The sequence below is a fragment of the Rhinolophus hipposideros genome (genome assembly GCF_964194185.1).
Source record: "Rhinolophus hipposideros genome assembly, chromosome: 14".
In the NCBI taxonomy this organism is placed as follows: Eukaryota; Metazoa; Chordata; class Mammalia; order Chiroptera; family Rhinolophidae; genus Rhinolophus; species Rhinolophus hipposideros.
In genome coordinates, this window is record NC_138060.1 from 22,727,243 (window position 1) to 22,754,471 (window position 27,229).

A 27,229-nucleotide genomic window follows, 5' to 3' on the forward strand; every position below is an offset into this window, starting at 1 on the left:
AGAAACACATCCTAAAATTTAAATGAATCTGCAAAGTGTTCATCCTGGCTGGGACTCACGGTGAACTTGATAAACCTAGTCCAATAAATTCCTAATAAATTTAGACAGTACGGAACAAATGCTCACTATTCATCTTTTGAATAGAGAATATTCAAAAAACTAGGAGAGGAAAACGTTAGATTGTGTGGAACTTCAACTATTTGGTTTTGAGAAATGAAGATTGGCTCCATTGCAGTTATTTGGTAGCCTTTGGCCTAGATAGAAGTTGGCAGTACTTTTGGCTTGCTTCACTTTATCTTGTCAACTCATTAAATCTGTGCCATTCAATAAAAGCTGGCCACAGCAAAACTTCCCAGGAATGCATGAAATTCAATGAAACTGGCTCAGTCAATTTTTAGAGAGATAGCTGATGTCAAGAAAATTAACAATACCCTCTGTGATAAACACTGCATAGACAGTTTAAGGGGAATATTTTTGGGGGGTAAAAAGTGATTCTGTAAAGAGTAATAACATCTTAGGAAAATCCATATCGTTATTTATAATACAGTCCACAGAATGGCAAACACCAAATAAATGAAATCATCAAATAGTTACTATTAAATATGTGACCTAGATTCAATTTGAGTCTTTGAATTTCTTCCAGCAATTTTCCCTCAATTTTTTTTTTGTTTACATGCATTTCAGCTTTTTAAACCTTTTGCTGTTTTATAATTTATGAAAAGATAATAAGGTATGGACGTTTTTAAAAGGTTAACACTAACATTTTAAATAAATATAATGTTGAGGACATTTGGTGTCAAATAGTTCTTTGTATGTTTAGCAAACATTTTTAAATCCTGCAAACCAAAATTTTTTTAAATAAAGTGATTCAATTTCTCCAGCCCAATAATTGAATACTCCTTTGCCTGAATTGCTCATATTTCTGTCTAGCTGTCTCCCTTCAAGACCTGCTCTAATTCAAGCCAAATGAGGTGAGCATTAACTGTAATTTGCTGAATCTTGGCAGTTTTCCCCATGAACAAAAATAAATATTGCTCTTCACCATAATTTGCAGTACACCTTTCACTCAGGTTTTCATGGATGCAAAGGAATGAGGAAACATTGCAGGGTGGAGAACACTGTATAGCATACCGTTTGAAGGAGATATTGCTTTACAGAAATACTCTGATAGCTATGGGATATGAGATCCTAGGATGGAGAAAGAGAGGTGTATTGGATTAAAGCGGAAGGCTCAATACTCACTTAGAGGCATCTTCTGTGACTCCAATAATAGCCGGTTTGTGACTATCTTAAAGGAGTCTCATATGTAATGTTCTATAGCACTAAGCTTAATGCAAAGTAGAATATCAATAAACATGAATTCTCCTCACAGCGTATAAAATACATCCTGTCTGGAAGAAAAGCCAGCACCTATTGGAAGCCCCATCTGTTCACAGGTCGTGCACACCCTTATGTAAGTGAGACACCTGTTTTTGTTTAATGCTGACTGAGGGCCTATGACACAGATTGGTTCACAGTGTATAAAAGTATACAATTGATCAAAACGTGGCTGGCTCCACAATGCCAAGATCTCACTGAGATAGAAACCAAACTTGCTTTGTCAACACTTTTAAAGGTCTTTTCAAAAAGAATAAGGATTTTCTTTTCCCATACCCTGATATCTTGAGGGCTCATCTCAGGTTTCCTCCAGATGAATCCCCAGCCCTAATCAATCACTGTCAGGGAAACATTTCCCAGTGGCATATTCTGCCTCGTGGTATATTATTTCAGGGCACAAGGGTAAGGAAAGAATTAGCATATACTTTCTAATCTAGAGAGAAAATTGGAATTCTCTTCACCAAGAAAGAATGCAGATTAAAAAAATCACATGTCGGAGCAGAAGCATTAAATACCATCTTATGGTTTAACTTTTGAAAACAAAATTTTCTCTCAATGTATCACTCCTAGATTATTTCCCAATTAGAAAAGTAAACTGTGCCTTTATAATAATGAGATCTGGTGGCCACCACAGTGGCCATGTAATGCGATAGCATCATCGTGGGGACACGGTGACTTGGGGTCTCCTGTAGGAGGCACTCAGGAGCCTACGACACCACTTTGAAGCACTGCTGACAAAGGCATAGGACCTGAATTTAATTATTAGAAAACATACAAATCAGAATGTGGGCATTTTATAGGATATTGGCAGAGGCTTGGGATTGTCCAAAGGGTCAATGTGTTGAAAAAACAACACAATATGACAGATCTATTGCTTGAAACCTACAAAATATTGCTGCTGAGAGGAATTAAAGTGGACCTAAATAAGTGGAGAAATGTGCATTGTTGTTGAGTTGGAAGACTCAATATTGTTAAGATATCCGTTCTCCCCAATGTATTCTATAAATTAAATCCAATGCCAATCAAAATCCTGAAAGACTTCTTATAGAAATTGATAAAAGGGCTTCTTATAGAAATTGACAAGAGAATTCTTAAGGAAATACAAAGACACTAGAATAGCTAAACGACTCTGAACAAGAACAAAGCTGGAGGGGGAACACCATCTGATTTTAAGAACTATTGTAAAACTATAGCATGATACTGCTGGAAAGAGAGATAACTAGATTAATGGAACTGAGCTGAGAGTCCATGAATATACCCGTACATTTATGAACAACTGATATTTGACAAAGGTTCAAAGGTAATGCAGTGGATAAGGATACCTTTTCAACAAATTGTGCTGGAATGATATTTATATCAAAAAAAACTAACTCAGATCAATACCTAGTACTATAAAAATCAACACAAAATGGGTTAGAGATCTAAATATAAAATCTAAAAGTATAAAACTTCTAGAATAGAGAGAAGAAAATCTTTGTGGCCTTGGGCCAGGAAAATATTTCTTAAATATCACACCAAAAGCATGATATATAAAAGAAAAAGTTAAAAAAACTGGATTCACCAAAATTAAAAATATCTGCTCTTTAAAAAACAGAATTAAGAAAATGAAAAGACAAGTCACAGACTATGAGAAAAAACTTTACAAAGCATATATCTGATAAAGGTCCTCTATCTAGATTCCAATTCTCATATCTTAACAATAGGGACAAAAAACAACAACAAACAAACAAACAAAAAACAACAAAAAGCACTATAAAAAACAAATGGGCAAAATATTTGAACAGACCTGCCACCAAAGAAGACATACAAATGGCAAGTAACCCTATGAAATCTGATGATAATCACTACTTATTAGGAAATTGCAAATTAAAATGACAATGAGATTTTACTACACACATATTAGAATGGCTAAAATTAAAAAAAAAAAAAAAAAAAAAAGACTGACTAAACCAAGTTTTGGAGAGGATTTCAAGGGACCCGAACTCTCATCCATTTCTGATAAAAATGGAAAATGATACTGGCATTTTGTAAAACATTTCGGCAGTTTTTTAAAAAGTTAATCGTATACCTACTATATGGCCCAGCCATTCCTCTCCTAGATATTTACCCAAAATGAAATGAAAAATATGTCCATACAAAGCCTTGTTTATGATGTGCATAATAGTCTTTTTCATAATAACCCAAACTGGAAACAATTCAAGTGTCTGTTGATAAATGAATGGTTAAATAAATGTGGTCTATCCATAGCATGAGATACTACTTAGCAACAAAAAGGAATGAACTATTGATACTTTCAACGAGAGGGTTGAATCTCAAAATAATTATGATGACGTAAAGAAGCCCAGCAGATAAAAAGTGCATTTGATCCTATTTATATAGAACTCTAGAAAATGCAAATTAATGTAATGACAAAAAGCAGATCAGTGATTGCTTTGGGATGGGGAGTGGAGAGGAGTGAAGTAGAAAGCTTGAAAAGGAGCATGAGGACACTTGGAGATTATGTATAAGTTCACTATCATTATTGTAATGATGATTTCACTGGCATACACATGTCAAAACATCAAATTTTACTATTGAAATATGTGTGATTTATTGTTTCTATCAATAAAGCTATTTAAAAACCAAAGGCAGGGAGATTTTCTAGTTTATAAAAATATAGAGACATAGCCAAATGTAATTCATAAAACTTGACTGAATTTTTGGATTGACGAAAAATCATATGAGACTTGGGAAAAATGGGGGAACTTGACTTTGTATCATATATATTAGATGATATTATGAAATTATTCTTAAATTTCTTAGGTGTGATAACAGTATTGTGGTGACAGAGTAAAACGTCCATTTCCTTAGGTAACGCATACAGAAATTAAAAACAATGGGATATCATAATGTATATGACTTTAAAATTGTTTAACAAATAGAGAAAAAAATGTGCTGAGATATTAACAAGTGGTGGGTCTCAGTGAGGTCTGTACAGGTGTTCTTTGTTCTGGGTCAAAGTTTCTGAAAATTTAAAAGGTTTTAAAATAAAATTTTTGGGGAAAAGTATGTATTGTATGAACTTACATGTATCTGGATATGAAAAGTGAAAGGGGAAAGTTACGGTTGATAGATAATAGAAATGGAAAACAAATTCTGGGGAGGCGATAAGTTTTGTCTCAGATTTGCCTACTGCCTAGGATGTGCTATAAAACTTGTAGGGTGTTCGGTCAACCTTTGAGGTACAGGCTACAGAGGAATTTTAGAACAAGTTGTAGTGAGAACGTTCTTGATTTTGATTGGAACGGAGATGCCCATAGGAGTTCTAAGTAACATGCCAGGTTTCAGGTTGGCCTCCCTGGGAGCACAGGTGCAGGTTTATTTGGGGTACCCTTGGTAACACCACCAACAGGTAGAAGGGAAAGGAACAGGATTAGGCCAAACAGAAGTTGGGCTGTTATGCATACTCCACCAGGTCTCACCTGACGCCCTCTGTAGAACTCTGAAGTTGCCCTTCACAGCTGTCCCCTCCTGGGACAAGCAGCGGAGCCTTCATACCTAAGCATATCCCATGGATTGTCTGTGGATCGCCCCAGGGAGGGGAGCAGAACCTTAGGCAATGAGTCTCTTCAGCTAAAGTAGTTCCCAAAGAGGACCGCCACCTGAGAGCTGTGTAACGACCTCACCAGCACCAGGGTGAATGAAATCCCTCAGGACTGCAGGGGAATCCCCCTGGGTGATTCAGGATGACACCCAGAAAAGCCTGATTCTCATGGTTCTTCTACACAGTTTAAGTATTTTTTGTTCAAGTGATACCAGACTAATTGTTTATAATGCTTATTAAATAATTGGTGTATAACCATTCATTACTTTTACATATTGTGAGTATGCCAATTATTTCAAAATTCTAATTTTCTTCAGATTATGGCTTAACTTTCTTCAATTCATGGCATGACATAGAGACTGTGGGTTTTACAAAAAAAATGTTGTTAGCTTAAAAATGTACACACATGTTCCTTGGGTTCAAAGACGAAGATAGCAACACAGTGTCACAAATATATTTATAAATGGCCTGGTTCACATCCCACAACCATGAAGTGGAGGAGCAGAAACTACAATTCAGGTTTTCTGACACCCAAGTCCCGTGACCCCATCCTTACATCATTAATATATCTGTGCTGTTAGTTGTAAATCTTAACACAGAAGAGTTGTGCTTTTCTGACCACAAGGGCAAGGAAGCTTGTCCTGAAACATCACTAATGGGTGTAAGCCCTGTAATCAGCCAGCCAAGAAGGCTCCTAGAGTCCAGGAAGATGTAGAAATGGTCAGTTCCTTATGATTATAGCCACATTTCCCATCCCAAGCAGTTTCCTCTCCCCTCAACTCCCTGATGGGTGGCGATCTTTCCATTTAAGGCCACCTCCAAGGTGCCTCTCTCTTGTGGTTTATTGGTCCTCTTCCTAATATCCCTAGCTCTCTTTCCCCAGAGTGCCAACTCTTGCTCCCCATCTTCTGTTATGGACAGTCCATATATCAGCTCCATTCCACAGGTCCACAAAGGGGTCACACCTTTCCCATTGCAGGGCTCGGTCACTTCAGCATATCTCTTCATGCATTATTAGGCACAAAGTGTCTCTGCCAAGAGAGGAATTGCCAAATGCCCTTTACTTATTCCATCTTAGAGATAATCTGAACATGTAGAAAGTGAATGGAGCCCTACCACACAAAGAAACAACAAAGATACTAAGGCATACAATGTTTACTTGAGAATCAAAGAATTCTAATTTGCCTTCCCTGATGTCGCCTCCTTCCCCTCTCCTCCTCTATGCCAGGTTCCCTTGGTCTACTCTTCACCTTCTCCTATCAGTCAGTCATTGTTTCCTAAACACATAGCAGCGGAATCAGGAGACACTGCGACCTGTTCGTGCTTCAGGTATTGACACTCTACTCGCATATTACTTATTTTCCATCCACCACTACCCTTTTTTTTTTTCTGCCTGCTCCAGCACACTTTTATTATTTGGGGCATCTGTCTGGATGTAAGTGTGTGTAGAGTTGGGTGAACAAGAGAGGAATGCTCTATCCTCTTGACAAGAAGCTTGATTTGGCAAGGAAATTGGATACCATCTGAATTGTGTGCAAAGGATGTTTGCTCATTATTCTTAGCAGGAAATATGGACTTAAATATAAAACATACAAATAGGTCGTAAAGAATGGGCGTTTTCTGTCAGTTAACTTTATAAATACCTAGAGCGATTTGTTTTTCTAAGTATTGGCAATTAAAGCCTTGGAGAATGAAAAATTAAACAGTTCTGTGATTTATTATTTTATTAAATAGGTTTTTTAGTTGAATGTGAATTTCAGTCCAGTAGTCAAAAGAGCTTAGGAGTTAAAACATGTTAACTTCCATGTTAGCTTGTCCCTCATTCCTGTGACCCTGTACAAGTCATGTGACCTTTCTGGAAACTCAGAATTTTAACTTAATAGTCTTTAAGTGTATTCAATCTGATAATCATGAAATACCCACTATGTATTTACATCTCTAAAAGACAGTCAACTTGACACATCAGGATGCTGATTTTAGAACTACTTTCCTTTTTCATTCATTCAAAAAATACTTTGGGAAGTCCTCCTTTGTGATAGGTGGTATATCCCTGTCATTCTAAAGCTTGAATTCTAGTAGGAGAGTAAGAGTTGAGGTAAATAAACCCATGGCTATGCTGATCATTACTGATGGTAACATGTACTGCGAATGAAAAGAACAGACTGCTATGAGAAAGCATCATGAAAGGAGAAAATTCAAGTTGGTGGAGCCATGTGGTCACGTGAAGTCTGTCAGAGGAAATGCATGAAGGTTGAACCTAGATGTAGAGTTAGGAGTTAGCTGGGTGAAAAACTCAGGAAAAAAAACCAATCTGGGCAGAGAGAATGGTGTGTGCCAAGACCCTTTGCTGGATAGGAGCTTAGAACTCAAGAATGCCTGTATAGATGTACCATATTCAAAAGGAACTCTCTAGGAAGTTGGAAATGTTGCCAGGCCAGATACTACAGGGCAATAGGAAGTCATGGGAAAATGTTTTATAGGCACAGAATGATCCGATTTCCATTTTTATAAAGATCATTCTTGCTCTGTGCAGAACTGCTTAGAAGGAGGCAGAAATGGATGTATGAAACAGTTCGAATGCCAGTACAGCTTCCCAGGAACAATGTGAAAGTGAATGATAATAGTAATAAACAATAATAATAATAGGCAAACCTTTGGAACTTACACGTGGTGGTGACTTCTCTGTTCTATGTGTCCTAACTGGATAAACACATTTAAGACTAGGGTGCAGGCTGTGGAAAGAGAAGGGAAAAGATTCCAGAGATATTTTACAGATAATATTAGCTAACTCAATAACACATTGGATGTAAAGGGTAAAGTGTGAGGAAACTGCAAGTATTAAATAACCCTTAATGTTCTAATTTGTACAACCAGTTACATGGAGGTAACAGTTCCTGAGAAAAAGAAAATTAATGGATGGGTAGGTTTTAGAGAGAAAACTCCATTTACAATGACATGTGAGATGCCTGTTTGTCTCAGCAGCTTTTAGAGGTTGGCAAAAGTGATGACTCCTATGTTAAATAAACATCTACTTGCATGTAAATGAGAATAACCTTCTAGAACCTTCTTCTGCAGGATACTCTGATGTGTGAACCTGACTGAAATCTCTGTCAATATCACTGAGTCCACCATGGAGAAGAACTTTACTTTCGTGTTGTATCTTCCTCCCCATAAAAAACTGAATAGAGAATTTACCTTTAAAATTATATTTTAAGACTCACTCATCCATTTTTCTTAGAACCCTATCAAGGTTTGATGTAGTTTCATTTCAAGAGTCAGATGAAACAATAGACTTTTATCTCAGATTTTTTGTGGACAGACAGCAATCTATTCAAATGTTCATTATCATTTTATGGATTTCTTTTGCACTTTTTAAGAAGGTGGATTTCTCTCTCTCTCTCTCTCTCTCTCTCTCTCTCTCTCTCTCTCTCTCTGTCTCTCTCTCTCTGTCTGTCTCTCTCTCTCTGTCTGTCTCTCTCTGTCTCTCTGTCTCTCTCTGTCTCTGTCTCTGTCTCTCTTTCTTTCTTGTTTTAAGATCAGTGGGTTAGGAATTCCAAATAAGAATAAATGCAAGGTGAAGGCCTGGAGAGAGAAAAATCTTAGCCATTAAAGTGAGGGATGGTGAAGGACCAGCTCTGTGTGGCCATGAGTGGATTAGGATCTAGGGCTCACTGAAGCTGGTATAAATTTCTGGGTCTAGCATGCTAGAAGGAAGCCCAGAATCCATCTGTGCTAATACCAGTTTATATCGCTTGCAAAGATTTTTAGCCAGTTCACCCTTGGAGAGATGGGAACATTTTTTTTTAGGAGAGGTCAAATGCACTCAGATCTATACCATGTTGATATGATTTAGGATAACATCCTAGGGTTTGCATGAAAGGAGGTAGAATGCACTAAATGATCCCTTGGTTCCTCTTTTACCCTGACTCCTTTCATCCAATCCATCCACTTGTCATTTCCACCTAATGTCTCTCTCATCTGTCCCCTGCTGCCCTCTTCAGTGCCATTACTCTAGCCTGAGCCGTCACACTTTCTAAAGAGGTGGATTTTTTTAAGTGATATTTACTGATGATTCTGAAAAATTCCTGGAGGGATCAGCATTGCAAAACAAAATGTATATATGGTGTCAGTTAAGTCAAAGTCAGCAGCCTTTTGTTGAAAAAAAAAAAAAGATAGAAAAAGAAAAAAAAAACAATTAAATGTCTGAACTCTTCACTGAGTTGTCATGACAACCATTTCATTTTTCCACCATGAGGAGACAATTAGGTGCTAACCTGGGTGTTGTTCTAAGGTTGTTGAAAGAAACGCTCCAGTCCTTTCAAAGAAAAAGGGCTGTTGATTTTCACTGCCGCTGCAGGCTCTAAAGGAGTCCTTGCTGATACTTCTGCCGTATGTTAAATGAACAGGTGATACAGGGATTAGGAAACTCAGGTGGCATCCCCCCAGGACAACACAGTCCATTCCTCCCTTGGGCCAGTTCTGGAAGTATTCCTTACAGGGAATGTAAATCCATGGGAACATCACACTTTCTCCTTCAAGTCAGGTAATCCTTCTGACTCTGTTCCCTGGAATAATGGCAGGGATGAAGCCAGACTGCAAAAGGAATCTCTGTGTGCCCAAGACTTCCTTCCTTAACAGTATCATTTAAGTCACTTGTTTTTGCCACCCACAGTGCTAGCCTCTGGGATACAACAGTGAGCTAAATAGACATGCTTCCTGGTGGGGGCATACAAATCACAGACACACAAGATGTTTAAATATGAATCATTATGATTGCTCTGAGAGCTCACAACAGGATGGTATTACCTAGTCATGGTTAGAAAAGTCTTGGCTGAAGAAGTGGTACTTGAGTGGAAATCTGAAGGAGGACTAGAACAAGGTAGATGGGGTAGGGGAACATTCAGGGAAAGGAGGAATCATGTGCAAAGACCCTGTGGCAGCAGAGAGCATGGCATACGCAAGGGACATAGAAGAGGCCAATGTGGCTGGGGCAGGGTGGGGGGTGAGGGGCTGATAGTGATGGTGATGAATTCTGAGATAGTAATGAGTAAATGGCTCTGAATGTGGGTTGAGTTTATCAAATGAATGAAGACCATTTCACTCACCCAACATATACTGAACATATTCCAAGTGCCGGGCAAAAGGATGCAAACATAAATTAAACATGGCCTCTGCCTTTGATTTGATCACTTCTAAACAGTCTCTCCCTTCCTGATTTCCACAAAATATTCTGGTCTGTACCTATTATACGGAACAATTTATCTTTGTGTTTTATCTCCTTTGTTTATTAGCTCTGAGTGCCATGACTGGGCCTGAGGACTGTCCCAGTCACAGGGTTAGAGAAAGAAGGGAAGCCAATGAAATTGCTAGAGGAAAGAAAAACTGGAAAAACGGAAAGAAATTATGATTATTCAGAGGCAAAGCGCCTCTGGACGTGGTTACAATGTCAGGTCCTGCCCAGACATCATGGCATTTTAACTAGGGCTTTAGATTGGAAGAAGCATGGCCCACTTCAAGTAGTGTCTGCTTTGCCAGAGCTTTGTAAGGTAGACACCATTAGTCGCCTCATTGTCTTAAGTATCAATATCCAGGCTTAGAAAGAATATCTGAGGGGCACAAGATCTCCCAGCTGTGAGCAAGAGACAGAGCCTGCAGCCAAAGCCAGGACTCCTGGCTGTGATTCTAGTGTGCTGCTCATACATGCTACTGCTCCTGGCTGCGCCAAGGAGTATATATTTCCTAGACTGTATTCATTCACACATTTAGCTGCTAAGAACTGAGCTCTTACTGTATTCTGGGAGCTATCACCGTAAATCAAAAGACATGGTTCATGCCCTCATGGGGACAGTCTAATGAGGGAATGCTTATTAAATAAACACTCGAATGAATAATCATAAATTGTGATGAATGCAATGAAGGAAAATATTTTGTTCTATGAGTAAATAAGAGATTATAGGCATGATTTACACTTGAGGATCTGTGAGACTGAAACGTGACAGACGGGTAGGAGGGAACCAGGTAAAGATGAGTATCTAAGGCAGAGGGAACAGGTGTGCAAACGCCTTGCAGATGGACAAAACGCTGTTCATTTAAAGGACTTAGAGAAGGTGAGGGAAGGCAGAACGAGGACCCTGCACAGTTCCTCGGGCCATGTTAAGGGTTTTATCTTCATGCAAAGTGTGATGGGAAGCTGAGCTAATGCAACAAGGCCGCTGGGACCCCCAGTGCTCTTGTCCTCAGTATTGAGTTTTAAAGAGAAATGAGACCTGGAAAATATCTCTCAGGCATGGCAAAGAGACTCGGAAGGTTTACAGGGCAGACTCAGAGGAAATAAAATGGAAGCCAAGCTAAAGCCCTTGAGAGTAAGTGGGTAGGAAATGGTACATTAAAGAGCCCTGACCCAAGACCTACGATGCAAAATAAAAAGAAAATGGTTTCTCATGATGGATGCAAAACGATGAACCACTCAGCGCCAACTCCTTGGCCAGGCTCACTCCCTCTCTTTATCTCGCTTGACAGGATGGGTGTGATTGCCCCCCTCAACCTGAGCCTCGTTATTATTCTATTTAGGGGCGTAGGCTGAACAACTGTTTGTCTACAATTTTCTGGAAAGTCTCATTGCAATGATTTTCTCCTTTGGGGCATAAACCATTACACAGCTGAGGGTCTCGATGGGGAGTCAGAGCACACAGTTGCCCCTGGGTGGACAGTTCAGCTAGCTGACTTTCCAGCTATTGATGTGCTTTGCCCTTCAGCCAGGGGTACCACATGGCACCCTGACGAATGGGTGCAACAGCACACTATGCGGTCAGGGCAGAGGTTAGGGGACTGCCTCTATCCGCACACATATGGCTTCACCAGTGGCAATGGAAAAGCAGGGAAGCAAAGATGATACAGGGAAACGTAGGAGCTAAGGCAGGGAAAGGAATATTTGAAGGGTAGGGAGGGTGCTACCAGAACTCAGTGGCAAGATAGGAAAGATGTAGGATAAAAGGAACAGAGAAAGATCAGGATAAATAATAGCCACGTTAATAAGCGGAAAGAGAAAGTTGTATGGTATGGTCGTCAAAACCTGTCGAAGTTCATCAGAAAGCCATTGTCAATGGTTTGGAAAGCTAAGAACACATTTCCTTTTTTATAAAAGTCTGACATTGTCTTCGAGTCAATGACACTCTGGGGTCCAGTTTCAATAAACAATTTATAACTCCAAATTAAAACACATTGAATATGCCCAAGAGATGCCAAGATTCTCTCCTTTTAGCCGTGAGTTTGACATCAATATTTTCATTTGAGTATTGTCTTTTTATGTCGACTTGAACTATAAAGATGACTTTAAAAGTTGGCAAAATTAAACAGCTTTGCTCTTATATAAATGGAATATTTCAAGTGACAACTTTAAAAAGAGAGTAAGTTCCGACTTTTTTTTTTAATCCAGTGGTTTACTTGCAGAGTAATACAGAAGATCATTGCACATGGCCTGATACATTCCCCAGTGAGGAACAAGCCAGCATTTTCACAGTACAAGACAGAATCTGATATGGCCTCCTACAGCAAGACTGTTAGGTGTAGTCTTGATGAGTATGGCCGCGGATTCAAAGAGAGCCAGTGGAATCTGGCAGAAATGTGTCTCTCCAGGCTGACTGTGGGGAAAATGCTTTGCCTTTGTATGTTAAATCACTGCAAGGTAGAGACCTAAAAGTTGTGGGGCTCACAAACCATCAGGAATAGTAAATAACCTTTGAGATTAACACAACAGAACAAACAGTGCCAGAAGTTGGATATAGAAAAGAATAAAGCTCCTACCTTTCAGTTGGAGGGGCGGAAACCTTAAAATCAAAATTGAGGGGTGCGAGGGTTAGTGGAGGGAACTCTGAGATGGAGGTAGAAAGTGTAGGCTGGGATTGTAAGTGCCCAGAAAAATCAGAAGTGACTTGTCTGGAGGAACTGCCTATCAGGATGGGCTGCAGCTCATGCGGGTACCATGGGGAGGAAACCCTGAACTTCTCCAGGATGTGGTCAGTTGGAATCGCAGCATCTCTGATTGCATGATGTGGGAATAGACCCAGCATCAGGCTTTGGTCAGGAGAGCAAAGAACTGAGATGTAGATGATTCCAAGCATGACATAATCACTTATGTTTCAGACACTGATTTGCATTCACCTGGAGCACTTATCTTAGCTCCATCCAAATAAATAAGGTAATTGTGTGCAGACTTAATATCATGTCTGCCAGGAGATACTAAATGAGAAAAACAAAACAGTGTAACTAGTTTTGTCAATAATCATCTAGTTTTCTTCATTATCTATATTTTTATGGTAGACATCTATTCACAGAGTATGTCCCATACTATTTGGGGTGTGTGTGTGTGTGTGTGTGTGTGTGTGTGTGTGTGTGTCTGTCTGTTTATATCTATCCATCTATTAGGTAGGTAATTGTGGTTTTAAAGGCTAAAAAAATGCAAACACCGCAATTACTTTTGCACCACCGTAATATCTATTATATCTATCTATCTACCACTTATTCAAAGATAGCAGGACTAAACAGAATAGCATGAAAATTATCTGCAGAAGTGGGGCCATCTGCTTTGATAAAGAGACTCATTTCCTAAGCACCCACCATATATCAGCCACTGTGCGAACTACTTTTCACACATGATTTCCCTTAATTTTCAAAATGGTGAGGTCTCCATGGTAGTTGTAGAATGAAGTAGGGTTTTTATACCAAACACTTGAAGAACAAATTGTTAGGGTTTAAATTTTGACTTTATCACTTGTCAGAGGTGAAGTAGCTTGCCCAAAGTCACCAACCAACAATCCAAAACCAAGATCTGAAATCAGTACTAACAATAAAAATCTTGTTCTTTTCATTACATCATCCTTCTAGAAGATACATATCTCCCTCCCCTGAAAACCTAATGTGTTTTTTTTTTCCATCAGCTTTCTGAATTCTTTTATCATCATGCATTATATCATAACTAAGCAAAAGTCTTCAGTTTGTTGCCCCTCTGGATGACTGAGAAAGCCCCAGTTGCAAACATCCTATCACATTCCCAGCCACGCATCATTATTTATTTCTCAAACTATGGTCACTCTAATTAGGAAGCAAAGGGTACAGGTGGTGTGGGTAGAAAACATCAGTCTTAACTGCCAGGAACTTTCATTTCAATTTAGTCGTGTGAATCTTCAACACATTTGTCAAATAATAATGTATCTGTCCTCTTTACTGTGAGGGCATCAGACAATTTTTCATTTTTATTATACAGATTTTGGGATGTCATGAGAATTATGAAACATCTTCCATCCCACCGAAAGACTGCATTCAAGCCTTCTTGTCCCAATTCTCAACTGTCACTTGGGAACACACAAAATTTGTTAGTTCTCATAGAATAGTTAATGACATAAAATAAGGTTTTGAGCACAACTTTCGAACAAAATAGAAGCAAACTTAAAGAGATGCTGTTTCCTAAAACAGGCTGTTAGTGGATGCCATAAAAAAAGATTATCATTTTAAAATGTATTAAGATTGTATGAAAAACAACAGCATAAAAACAAATTATTTTATGATCTAGACAAAAAATAAATAAATGACACTAACACGCCTGATTGAGTGGTTGCTAAACGCTGGGCACTTCTCGGTGTATTTTGCAATGGTCAATCCACTCGATCCCGACAACAACTTCTAATACTGTTATTGTGTCCACTCTAGAAATGAGGAAACGGAGGCACACTAATAATAGCTAACAACAACAAAAACAACAGATGACTACAAATAATAGCTCTTTTAAAAATAATGTTGAATGGCAAGGGCATTTATCATCCCTAATTCTTATTTTAAGTGTAGAACTCTTTGTTCAACCAGAATTTAATCAGAATATACTTTGTGGCAGATGTCATGTTTATTATCCAGTAAGTTATGCTATAATGTTGACATGTGTGTTTTTAAGAATCACTATGCTATGCAATATTGTGCAATAAACACAGGCCTTATGGGAAAAATTGGGTTAGGGACACAACACTCAAAAACAGCAACAGTGACATTTAAAAAAAAAGGGGTAGGAATCTAATAAAAATGGTGGCATGGTTTATACATGTTAAATGGGTAAAAATGTATAAATATCACACACAAAAAATGTGGCACTCATACCTTAAAAAAAAGACCAGAAGTTTGCTCATGGAAGCATATGCCAAAAGTATTGCTGCTTACTTCTGATTCATTGTGAAACTGAGGAAGAGGGAAGCTGGCAGATGTTTGAGGCCTGGGCGTGTGTGCATTTTGCGTGTTCCCACACAGCTTGGTTCAGCAAGGTGAAGTTTACTGTACGCATCTAGTGTTTCTTGTGGAAGAAATCACACGTTTGTAAACATGAATTTTGTGTTACACTCAGATTGTTCTAATATAATGTACCAATCTTGTTGGGATGGATTTGCATTTTTAAAAAAAATTGTTAAATTTATTGGGATGACATTGGTTTGTAAAATTATATAGTTTTCAGGTGGACATTTCTATAACACATCATCTATGTATTGCATTGTGTGTTCACCATCCAGAGTCAGTTCTCTTTCCATCACCACGTATTTGACCCCCTGTTCTCTCTTCTACCATCCCTCCTCCCCCCTCCCCTTTGATAACCACTGAACTGTTGTCTGTGTCTATGAGTTTTTGTTTGTTTGTTGTTTGTTTGTTTTGTTCATTTGTTGCATTCAGATCATGTCTGCCATTTTTACAATGGTGTGCACGAAGCCTGGGCCAGTGAAGGCACTTGGTAGTATCTCATTAAATATGATGAATGGCTAAATGGATGAAGGCACGAATAGTGGGAAAGTATGGTGTCGTTTACATAGCCTACCTGAACATACAACTAACAATGAACTTCCTGCACGTGATCATGAGTTAATTATCTCTTATATCAATGGTTTGATGCCACCAAATAACTCCAGAATTCTTTTTCTAATTGAATTTTTATACAGATAAAAGTGATTCATTAGTATAAGTATATTGTTAGTTCATTTTTTAGTATATACTTCTTATTAAAGACGTCATTACTAGTGATGAGACTATTTTGATGAACCCCCAAATCTGAAATTGGGTTTTTCCTGATAGTTCTAGTTTTACATTTATCTATGTGCCTCGTGAATATATATATTTACTTTCTTTTTCATTGTATGCTTTGGACAGTATTAAGTATACTCTGATTTGAAAAATTTAAAACCGGTCACTATTACAACTATTAATGGCTTGCCTTGAAATGTTTCAAAATAATCTTCAACTAAACCAATTCTGAAATTTACAGAGAGTTAGACAAGTAGAACTCCACTAACCCTAAGTGCTATACCAGTTACAAAGCAACAATGGAATCTCATGTTATGAATTCACATTTTATCTGACAATGAACTTTTGGGTCAAGATGAGAAAATACATGGAACAGATTCAGCTGGGCTTTGCCTGGCATTGAATTAAGTATGTACCTGTGTATGGACTCTAATAGTATACATGCTGGTACATTTCAATCAGACAAGACATGAATAGGCATGGCCTTTCAGATACTATAGCTTAGTTAATCAATAAGACATACGTAAAAAGTTTAAAATATATGAAAATAGTTATAGAGGAAGCCTTGCCTGGAGAGCTACATCCAACAACCTAATATAATATTAGGCAGAATATAAATATTAGCAGCTAACATTTCATAGGTACTTACTTCCCAGGCATTCTGCTAAAGACTTTTTATATATTAATTAGATCTTCAGAATTCCATATGAGTTAGGAATTATTATTACCTTCATTTAATAAGAAAACTGAGAGACAGAGAAAATATATATAACCAAGGATTCTATGCATCAAACTTTAAGAAAACTACTGTTCTAGAATATTGTGCAAAGCGCTTTGTTGAGTTGACTCTGTATCCCTTCCCTAAATGCTCTTTTTTTTATATATATATAAGCTGGATTATACATGGCAGGTGTTAGAAAAGCCACATTTATCCAAGCAGCAGAAACTGGATTCTGCAAATTCATTTAGGTTGATGATAAAATTAAGGCTTAATTATCCACACACACAGACATTACAAGGCCGTCTGCATCCTTCCCATGGGCCTGAGCCATTGGGGATGACCAAGGAGAGGAGACTCCTCTCCCTGGAGTGACAGCTACTGGAATGGGATGAGGCTCAGCTGAAGGCCAGCCCTGGGAAGAGGCTTGATCTTGTCAAAACTATGTATGTAAGACTCCTGTGCTTTGATGAAGGGGACCAGTAATGATCACCAACACCTTTACATCCTAGAGAAATTATAAGCTAAAATAAAATGGTGTGAAATGCCCAAGATTAAACGGTGATGCATTTCACAAGAATAGCTAGGAGACTAAAAATAAATATGCTGCAATTTACTAAAAGAATGTGCTAAAGGAGATGCTGGGATGACAACTCAGAACCCAAAGCTGAGCCTCCCGCCGAAGAGCAAAAAAAAACAGGGACCTAATTGCCCTCCTGGGGCTTAGTGGGGTTGGATCCCTGTGGACCAATACTTCTGGGATCCCTGTAGGTCAGAGCCTTCACATCTTTATATCTGTATACTTATTTTACAGTACTTATTTTATAATATAATATAATGGTGTTTCATTCAACATCATTTTGTGATAACATTGATGACATGCCATAAGAACTTAACTCTTGTTTATATAAGTTACCCTATGGTAAAATTGGTTCCACTATATTTTGTTTCAATGAGTCACAGAAACTATCAATGACATTGAGGACTTACTGTACTTACTATATGCTCCATTCTATGCTAAGCTCTTTACAAATACCAATTCGTTTAATCATCAAGACAACATTACGAGATAGGTACAAACACGATCATCCCTTTTTACAGATGCAGAAGCTAAGACACAGAGAGGTGAAATAATTTTCCCAGGGTCATGGAACTGGTAAATGGGAATTGAATTTAGATAGACTAGCTCTCAATTCCTCAATTTTAACCAGTATGCTATGTAAAGAGGATTTGGGGGAGCAGGAATTTGATCAATGCCATTCATGTTGATTTCCACATACTTCTGAAGTATCACCAGAGACTGCAAAATTTTCAAAACAAAATATCAAAGTCTCAGTTGGTTCTCGTTTGAGAATAATGAAATATAACACTCTGTAAAATAAACATCATGGCTTTTGGGGTCTTAAGTCACTAAGCAAACTTTGTTAAGAAATGTATGCACACGCATACATACACATATATACAAAAGCATATATACATACTGTGTTTCCCCGAAAATAAGACCTAGCCGGACAATCAGCTCTAATGCGTCTTTTGGAGCAAAAATTAATATAAGACCCGGTCTTATTTTACTATAATATAACACCCGGTCTTTAATATAATATAATATAATATAATATAATATAATATAATACAATACAATACAATATAATATAATTTATATAATACCAGGTCTTATATTAATTTTTGCTCCAAAAAATGCATTAGAGCTGATTGTCCAGCTAGGTCTTATTTTCAGGGAAACAGGGTGTATAATCTACAGTTATATATAAATCATAAATAAAACCAAAATAAACTGTGAATAATTTCTTCAACTGCCCAATTTGCTTATGAGCAAAGGAACAGAAACAGACCTAAGAACCCAGGTGTTAGGTTATACCTCTTTCTTTCTGGGACTGGCTAATGCATGGTTGGCAAAGCTCTCATTAGTTGGGTGTCAACAGTGGTCAAGAGGGAAGGAAGTGACATTGCCTAGATTCATAGAGGCCTGTGGCCGTGGTAAGCCTTTCTTGAACACAAAGGCAGGAAGGGTAGAATGGAATTGAGAGTCTAATGGTATTCTAATAGGAAAAGATGAGCTTTGAAAATGTGGTCTAATTCTCAACCGAAAGGATCATTAATTCAATATTGGTTTGTCTTTCAAGTTTATATTATGTATTTTATAGTTAGCAGCTGGCTGCTCCTTTAAACCATTCAGAGACATACACATTCAAACTAATGTTTGCTGGAAAACTGCATTCCTTCCAGATGAGATGGCAAAGTCTCTTTTAATTGTTTCTCTGGGGCCTCGGTTTGAAGGAATGAGATAAGAAATGGCCAGGCAGACAATAGGTCTGGTGGAAATTCTTATAGGATATTTGGAGAAAGGCTGTTTGACTACTGAGTCATAGGTAGGAAACTATGTCCATTATACAAACACATGAGATCATTCATCACACGTTTATTAAGTGCCTGCTGTTTGCCAGAGCTGCAGACACAAAGATGCACTACAGACAGGCCCCTGCCTTTGTGGAATCTAGGGCCTAGTCGGGGAGACACATGGTCAGAGGATCAGGGTAGTGGGTGTATGATTATCAATGGGGACCAACAATCTACACAAAACAGTCTTTTTTTTTTTTTTTGAGGGCATTTAAGTTAAGGAGCTGGCCTACACTTGAGGCAGCCCCTGGATGGATGTTCTAAGAAGCAGAGGAGGAATCGTCCAAACAGAGGAAAACAAGAATAAAGAAAAACCACATGTGTGAATGTATGAAGTTTCTGTGGTTGAATGATTTCAGCATCAAGACCTAAAAGAGTGCCCGTATCGATGGTGCCCTGGGGAGGGAGGGAGAGAGGAACTGGTGGAAAACTAGTCTAAAAAGTAGCAGGGGGCAGACCACGAGGGGTCTTGCAGAATCCATTAAAGATGGGGAATTTATCCTCAGATCAATATTAAGGCAGAATTGCGGAAAACCATGACCAACATGTTCTCAAGGAACTAGGCTTTCCATTGACATAAAAGGCCATACTATCTAGTCACTTTTTTTTAAATGTAATTGAAATGTAGTTACCTACCTATCTGTTTATTTATTTCTAGCTTTATTAAAGTTTGATTAACCAATAAAATTGTGTATTTTAGGTTATAAAAGGTGATTTTAAGGTGTACAATATGATTTAACATACGAGTACATTGTAAAATAATTACTACAATTAAGTTCATTAACACACCCATCACCTCACGTTTAATCCAGCCTTTATAAGTCATGCAAAACACAAATATATTTAAATGTATGGGGAATGCGGTGCTCATCTGGATCATGACAGGGCACTTTGTAAATGCAACTGGACCAAGGCAGGTTGTCTGTAGCTTTCCCCTCGCTGATATGACAATTCTTCACACCCTTCAACCTTCATCTTTTCAAATTTAGGCAAGACAGTGATTTAACACATTGAGCAATAATGTGTTGGAGTGGTTATTCATGATTTCTTAAGGAAGCAAAAGGAGACGAGGACAGCTATGGCACCATCCAAACTATAAATGACCCAGTGTCAGAAGGAGACTGTGCATCCTACTAGCACTCCATCAATGCAAATAGACAGGACAGAACAACGTCACTAGATTTTGGTCCCTTGTCATTGGTGTTTTTTTTTTTTTTTTTTTTTTTTTTGTTTTTTAAATAGAATTAAACAAAAAGGGCTGACTTGCCAGTGAAATTGAACTCACTACTTTACAGGTATGGTGAAGGTGAACCATCTTAAAAAACAATACAAAAAGAGACATGTATTGACCTAATGACTTTTCAAATAAGGCGCCAGACTCTGTGTAGCAAGAGATCATGCAGTATTCATCGTTTTGTGTAGGTAGAGGGAATAAAAAAAATAACTACCGCTGACTCCAGATTACAGATTTCTATGATCTTCATGTTTTCATATTCAACTGCCATTCTGATTAAAGGAACTTCAAATTTGATTATAGGTCTACCCTGAACTTCTATGTAGGACGCTTCCCCAGGGCAAACATGCGCATGGATCCTCCCCATGGCATTCAATCAATAAGTATATGCATACACTCTCCAATAAATGTTCAGTGTTTTGTGTTTGTTTGTTTTCAATCAGAAGGCCTTGGGGATTGCTTTGCTTTCTCTCCTAGCCATAGTCATTCTTCATATCACATTAGGTGTTGACTCCCTCTGCGGTTATTTTATTTGTAATAGTGTCTTGTGTGTTGTGTCTCCTAGCTCTACATACAAACTACCACGCTCACAATCTCCATGAACCTAAGTGCATCGGTGGCGCTGGGGATGCTATACATGCCGAAAGTGTACATCATCATTTTCCACCCTGAACTCAATGTCCAGAAACGGAAGCGAAGCTTCAAGGCAGTAGTCACAGCAGCCACCATGTCATCACGGCTGTCACACAAACCTAGTGACAGACCCAACGGTGAGGCAAAGACAGAACTCTGTGAGAACGTAGACCCAAACAGTAAGTAATCTTCCTTTCCTTTCATCTCCCAGTCCTGCAGCAGGAAGCTCTAGGAAGCGTGGTGTGTTTGCCTTTCTTTAGAAATACAGTAGAAATACTGTCACCATTCTTGTCTTATTGATTGGGTCGCCTTGATGAATGCTAACTTTTGCTTTTAAGAGTTTTAATTTATTCTTGCCACCATTTTATTTTTCCTACTGTGGAAAGAAGCTTTTAGAGGCGGTGCTTCAGATGTGTGAAACCTCTCCCACCCCTTGCTTCTTGACTTTTGGTACCAATCCCTCAGATTGACAATAACACAGCTGTCAGGTTGTGGGCCATCTTTGCTGTTCCCTTCCCGTTAGGGAAACAACTTCCTGTTAAAGAAACTTCAACACCTGATTGAACTCTAGCAGTAGGAATGGAATTGGAATATTTAAGAATTTTGGAAGCATAACTTCTTTCTACTGGAACATGAGTGTGGAGAAAGTTGTGACTCTTTACTAAGTAAGTCTCCTAGAAACAAAAACACATTGGCAAACTTTTATCCAAGTACACAGGCTCCGACAGTACCATGCTAATGGCATCCCCATGCAGGAAAGACATCTACCACGCCACTGTAGAAGAGTCCTTCATTCCATGAAAGAGTGAATATTAGAGGTGGGATTAAGGATTAAATGTCAGATTTGATATGCTACATAGCATATCTGCAACCCCCGAGTATCCTCTGGTCGCCTCTGCAAATGACCACGAATAAGATGGGCATTAAAAAATTATCCAGACATTAAATGGATAGAATTTCCAATTGCTAATTTTATTAACACTATGGTGGTAAGAGTAGTTTCAGATTAAAAATAAGACTTCCAGAATTTGTTTTCCAGAAATCGTGTGACCAGTTTCATATGGCATGAGGCAGATTCAACTGTTCATGATGTTTCCTGTTTTTAAGGTGGAGGGGACTTTAGGTTGTCCATGAAGTCATTCAAGACAAAGGCTTATTGCCAAGCCACAAGAGTTCCTATTTTAAATACTCTGAGCTAATCCTTTATGCTCTGCAAGTAAGGGAGAGGTCTTTAAAAACCAGAGGCAGTGGGTTCTGATTCTGACAAATGCTATGCAGAGATTCTTGATCTTGGCCCATCTCCATTTCTAAATAGTTGGTTGAGTGAATACTGTGAAGCACTTTGAGAACACGTGGACAAGGTATCAAAGGCTCCTTAACAACACGGTAGGTTTCCCTTTGACTTTTCAATAGAAGAGATTCTGGGACAAGAGGAGAGGAAGGAGGAGGATCAGCCCAAGATAAGGGGGAACCAGGATGGCTGTACCAGCTCTGTCCTTGTGATTTCAGAGCAAATGATGAACTGAGAGGAGGGGAAGTGGATGGCGGATTGCTGTGGTATTCAATGTGATGTAGGAAGAGGCTTCAGGTTCAGACAGACCTGGGTTCAAATCCAAGCCACTCCATTACCAGCTGTGTGACTTTGAGAATCACTGAGCTTTTCTAAAGCTCTGCATTTCCAAGTATAATATGGAGATAATATCTATGTTATAAGTGTCATTCAAAAAATGCATGTAGAAAATAGTAGATCAACTAAGCATCAATTTCCTTCTATTTCTGAGAAGCAAAAAAACCTTGCCTGAAAGTACATTTCAGCCTGTTTGGTGATGTAGGGACGGTGGTACAGTAAAAGGCATACTGAACACCAGGAAGCAGATGCAACGGATTCATAAAAAATGTATTTCTATGAACATACTTAGGTGTCTATTTATATGTATACTTGTATTACTTGTATTGATAAATATACCTGCATATTTTCACTTCTGTAGAGTTTTATCCTAGAACCCTTTTCAGATTTGCATTTTACAAAACCCTTATCCTGGAGAAACTTCAATAACAGTTTTTCATTTATATCTGTACACACACACACACACACACACACACACACACACTCTAAGTAGATATGCCCAAAATCAATTAGCAGAAAATATGGTCAAAAGTCTATATGTATTGGAAAAAAACAGCCAAATTGGAAATTTTTAATTTGGACAATTCAGTACTATACTACTTAAAAATCATTAGCTGTAAACAACATTTCTACTGTTGTTAATTTTTAATGATTAGGTTCTATCCTTCTTGAGGCTGTCTGGGGTATGATAATGGTTATTAAAATGCTAATAGCAACACTAATACTAAAACAACTACTACTACTAGTAATAATAATAATATCAATTACTCTTTGAAATGGGTGTAATGCAGAACGTTGTGTGTAGACTATCTCTCTTACTCCTCACAATAATAACTCTGTAGAATTGGGTTATCATTCTCATTTTACTGAAGAAAACTAGGATTGTCAAGATTACCTGAAGTTAACAAAGTCACACATCTAGTGAGCAGCAGACGTTGGACTGAAACCCAGGTCTGACTTCCAAACACGTTTGTTTCTCTTTGCTGCTGTCTCTTAGAATATGAGTGGCATGTCATAATTCCAACAAAGTACTTACTCTTTTGTCTTCCTCAGTTGGTAATGCAGCTTGTACATAAAGACTATAATGATGTGTCATGGCAGACTCTTTAATTAAATGCGCTATGAAACATATTATGACTTGCAGTGTTGTCTAAGTGAGGAGTCACCTGAGCTCAAAGAAGCTGCCCAGGTAGAGGCCTCATCCTACTAACTCAGAAATCCAAGTATTGTGTTACCTGTATCAATCAAATAATCATTCCATTTGGAATTTGTTGGGTATCTTAACCTTGAAAAAGTTTTGTTGAGTTTTGTCATTATTATCGTTTTGGTGTCTACACAAAGATAAATAGTTCAGGAAAAAAAATGAAATCACAGAGCCTTTGTCTCATCATCAATCCAAAATATTTTGAAAAAATTGTTTTAGTTCTTTTGAATTTGTGTAGACACTCCTTAAAACACTGTAAAGAATTGACTAAATATTTGCTAAACCATAGGAGGAGATTCATGTACCTCCAAACATTGGGGTTTCTGATGTCCCAGCGCTCAAAAGTCCCAAAGAGGAATCTAAGGACCTTCTCCACACAACACTTATGCAGAAGGACTTGCTGCAATGATGGACATGTTTTAGACACATGTGGCTATTCAGCATTTAAAATATGGCTACTTAATAAGGAAATACACTTTTAACTTTAATTTTAAATAACTTAAAATTATCTGTGGCTATGGCTACTGGATCAGACAGCACAGCTCTAGAAATTAGTATTTCTTACTAGGTAAGGATTTCATGCTAGGAGACGCAATCTGAGACCTGACTGGCAACACCTCCCAAAGTTTTAGCAGTGATGCTGATCTGAAGCAAAAATCAACTTAAAGAAATGACACATTTACCATGAGACCAAAACGCCAACAAACAGTTATTTTAAATGACCCAAAAGGAGCCACTACTAAGGGAAGAGTGATATCATAGATAGCAATTATACTTGGAAAACCAGTCTTTAGCAATGTAAGCATGTATGTGTGAAGGGAAAAAGTAGTAGTGAAAAATTCAATGAAAATAGACAAGACTATACTGGTAGAAGGGAACATTATTAGTATATTTTATTTAATGCCAAATATAGCTCAAATTATCTCAAATTTCTGAACTTTGGTAAGAGAGACAAAGCAATTCTTTCCTCAAATTAAGCTGTCTGGTTAAAAAGAAACAAACAAAAGCTCAGACCAGGCACTTGGATCAGGAACTTGTCTTTCCAAATGGGGAATTCTGTACTATTCTCTGACGGAAACTGAGAAGAAGTCGAGTTTATACTATGAGCTACAAAGTAAATAATGAAACAGAATCTCCCCCGCCCCCTTATCTGTTGTTGCTCTAAACACTTAGTCTCCATGTATTTCAATCTTCAGTGTTTTCATTTTTACCAGCTCTGCTCCATCACAGCAGCTTGCCATCTGGTCCACGCGCTTCTACCCATCCGACTTCACGCTGCAGCTACGTGTCTACGCAAAACAAATTTATCTGTTGGCTTAACATAGGCCAAAATTAAAATTGCCCCAGCACAGCCTGATTTTTCCCCCCAACAAACTCAGTTTTCCTCTTAGGTGAACTTCTTTTGTTAAAATGCCATTTTTTGAAAGAAAAACGTCTTTCTTTATGGAATAAACACAAAGTATGTGGGCACTACTGACATATCGGATGTTCAGAGCTCGGTGGATGCTTGTTGGTTTCTGCCCTGACCACAGAACAGCAGGGGGCATCGGGGTGTAGCTCGGCTACACATTGGAATTTCATTTATGCAAACAAGGCGTCTGTAGGTCAGGCTAGAGCGTAACCGAATTTGGATAGCTTATACCCAGCTACGCTGATGTCTTCTGAATATTCCTTCCCAAGAGGAAGGGCACCATGAGCTCTGGTTCTCGGATCTGCATCCTGAATTTGGCATGTTGCTGGGCACCATTCTATTGCTGACTTGGCAGGTATATGTTGGTGGCAAACGTGTAGACGCTACATCAACAAGAGGACTTGGTAATGCTTGGGTCTTAGCTTCTCGATAGCCACCAGGATCCTTTTCTAGTTGGTTGGATAATATTAACTGAGGCAGCATGGCTTCATTGAGATGAGTGGGTAAAGACTTCCTGGACTGGTCAGAACCAGAAGATTCTCTGGAAATTATCTTCTGGTCAGATGCTCTCCTCGTAAAGCATGTCAGTGCATAGTGATGAGCAGCCCTGAGCTACTTTTGTCCTAACTACCACCCATTTTCTATGCTAATACCTTCTGGGCAGTTCAAAGTAACACTGAAGTTCTCTAGAAGGTCAGTAGCAACTAGAAATGTCAGGCAGGTGGACAGCTTGGAACACGCTCCCTTTTTGGATATGGGGATGTATGACTTTTTAACTGACCCTGAGATAGAGGCCAGAGAGACACTATGCAAAGACTAGTTTAAGTCGATGAGCATATTTATGGTGAAGCACCTTTTAGAAGAATGATAATCTGCATGTACAATATAAAATCTAAAATATTTTAAATATAAGTTTGTATTCGGATGCTGTTTTTTTTTACTGTCATTTTTGTATGTACTGTAAGGAAAACATATAAGTAACCTGTGCTGTTCTCAAGGCAATTATTATATCATATAGTTGAACTGTCAATATAAGTAGATATTTGATTTCAACAAACACATATACAAAACTCAAACTGCTAGAAAATGGATGTGTGCACCAAAGCCTACATAAGTAGCAATGCCTAGAAAATTCTGGAACACACGCCTGTGCTGTGTTAATTTGTTATGGGTTTTGTTTTGTTTTTGTGCTGCTTCTTCATTTGTTGGATCCCTAGCATTCTCAACATTACGTTATTTGTTTCATCCTTCTGGACTAACCACACAGGTCTGTCAGCGTGCCTGGAGTAGGCTGAGGGAGAAAAAAAAAATAAAAAAAATAAATAAAGGATGTCAACAGGAAGAAAAGAGTGCTCTGACCCAATAGATAAATTATTTGGGGGCTGGTTCCCTCAACTGTTCCAGCTCAAGCAAGTAAAACCAAACTGCCTTAAACCAAGAGACACCAGTAGTCCCATGTTCAGAGGTACCTGAATTGTGGTGAACTGGTCTACCAAAGGGTATTGAACCCACTGAATGAGTGGGCATGATGTATATGGTCTCTATCACGGCCTCTTCTCCAAAAGGAAAAAAAAATAAATGAATGAATAAAAAGGAATATTGTGTGAACACTTATTTTATACATACCTATATATTTACTTTTCCTGTAGACTGTATACCACCGGTAAGAAAGAGTGTACAAAAGTCTGTTACTTGGTACACTATCCCACCAACAGTATAGCTTTTACCTGCTTTCTAAAAGGTAAGAAACAATCTAATTTTTATTTATGTGTGTGCTCTTGTCTCTGCTGAGAATTAGAAATGTTTCCATGAAAATTGTGCATGATTACTGTAAATCTATTTGTATGAAGAAACGTGTTTTCAAAGACGATCAGTTAGCTGAGTGTAGGGCAGGGAGCTGCTCTAAGTCACGTGCCTGGTGTATTTTCTGAGGAACCTATGTCCGAGTGTGTGAGCATTTATCTTTCCTGAGAAA

The 27,229-nt window shown here is 38.3% G+C and overlaps 1 protein-coding gene across 10 annotated transcripts in view; it reads left to right on the top strand.

Annotated features, from left to right (window-relative positions):
* Window positions 1–27,229, top strand: part of GRM7 (glutamate metabotropic receptor 7) — an 822,860-nt gene that overhangs the window by 736,781 nt on the left and 58,850 nt on the right. For 4 of the 10 annotated variants that reach the window (XR_013994860.1, XR_013994861.1, XR_013994862.1 and 1 more), the window contains exons 9-10: window positions 20,945–21,191; window positions 26,904–26,995. Coding sequence is in view for 7 of the 10 variants with exons in the window: in XM_081071754.1 (XP_080927880.1) it covers window positions 20,945–21,191; window positions 26,904–26,974 (318 nt within the window). In the remaining 3 variants the exon portion in view is untranslated. Of the gene's footprint in view, window positions 1–1,372; window positions 1,454–6,188; window positions 6,290–20,920; window positions 21,192–26,903; window positions 26,996–27,229 lie in introns of those variants that run through there. The other 6 variants (XM_081071753.1, XM_081071752.1, XM_081071755.1 and 3 more) reach the window with 4 other exon arrangements.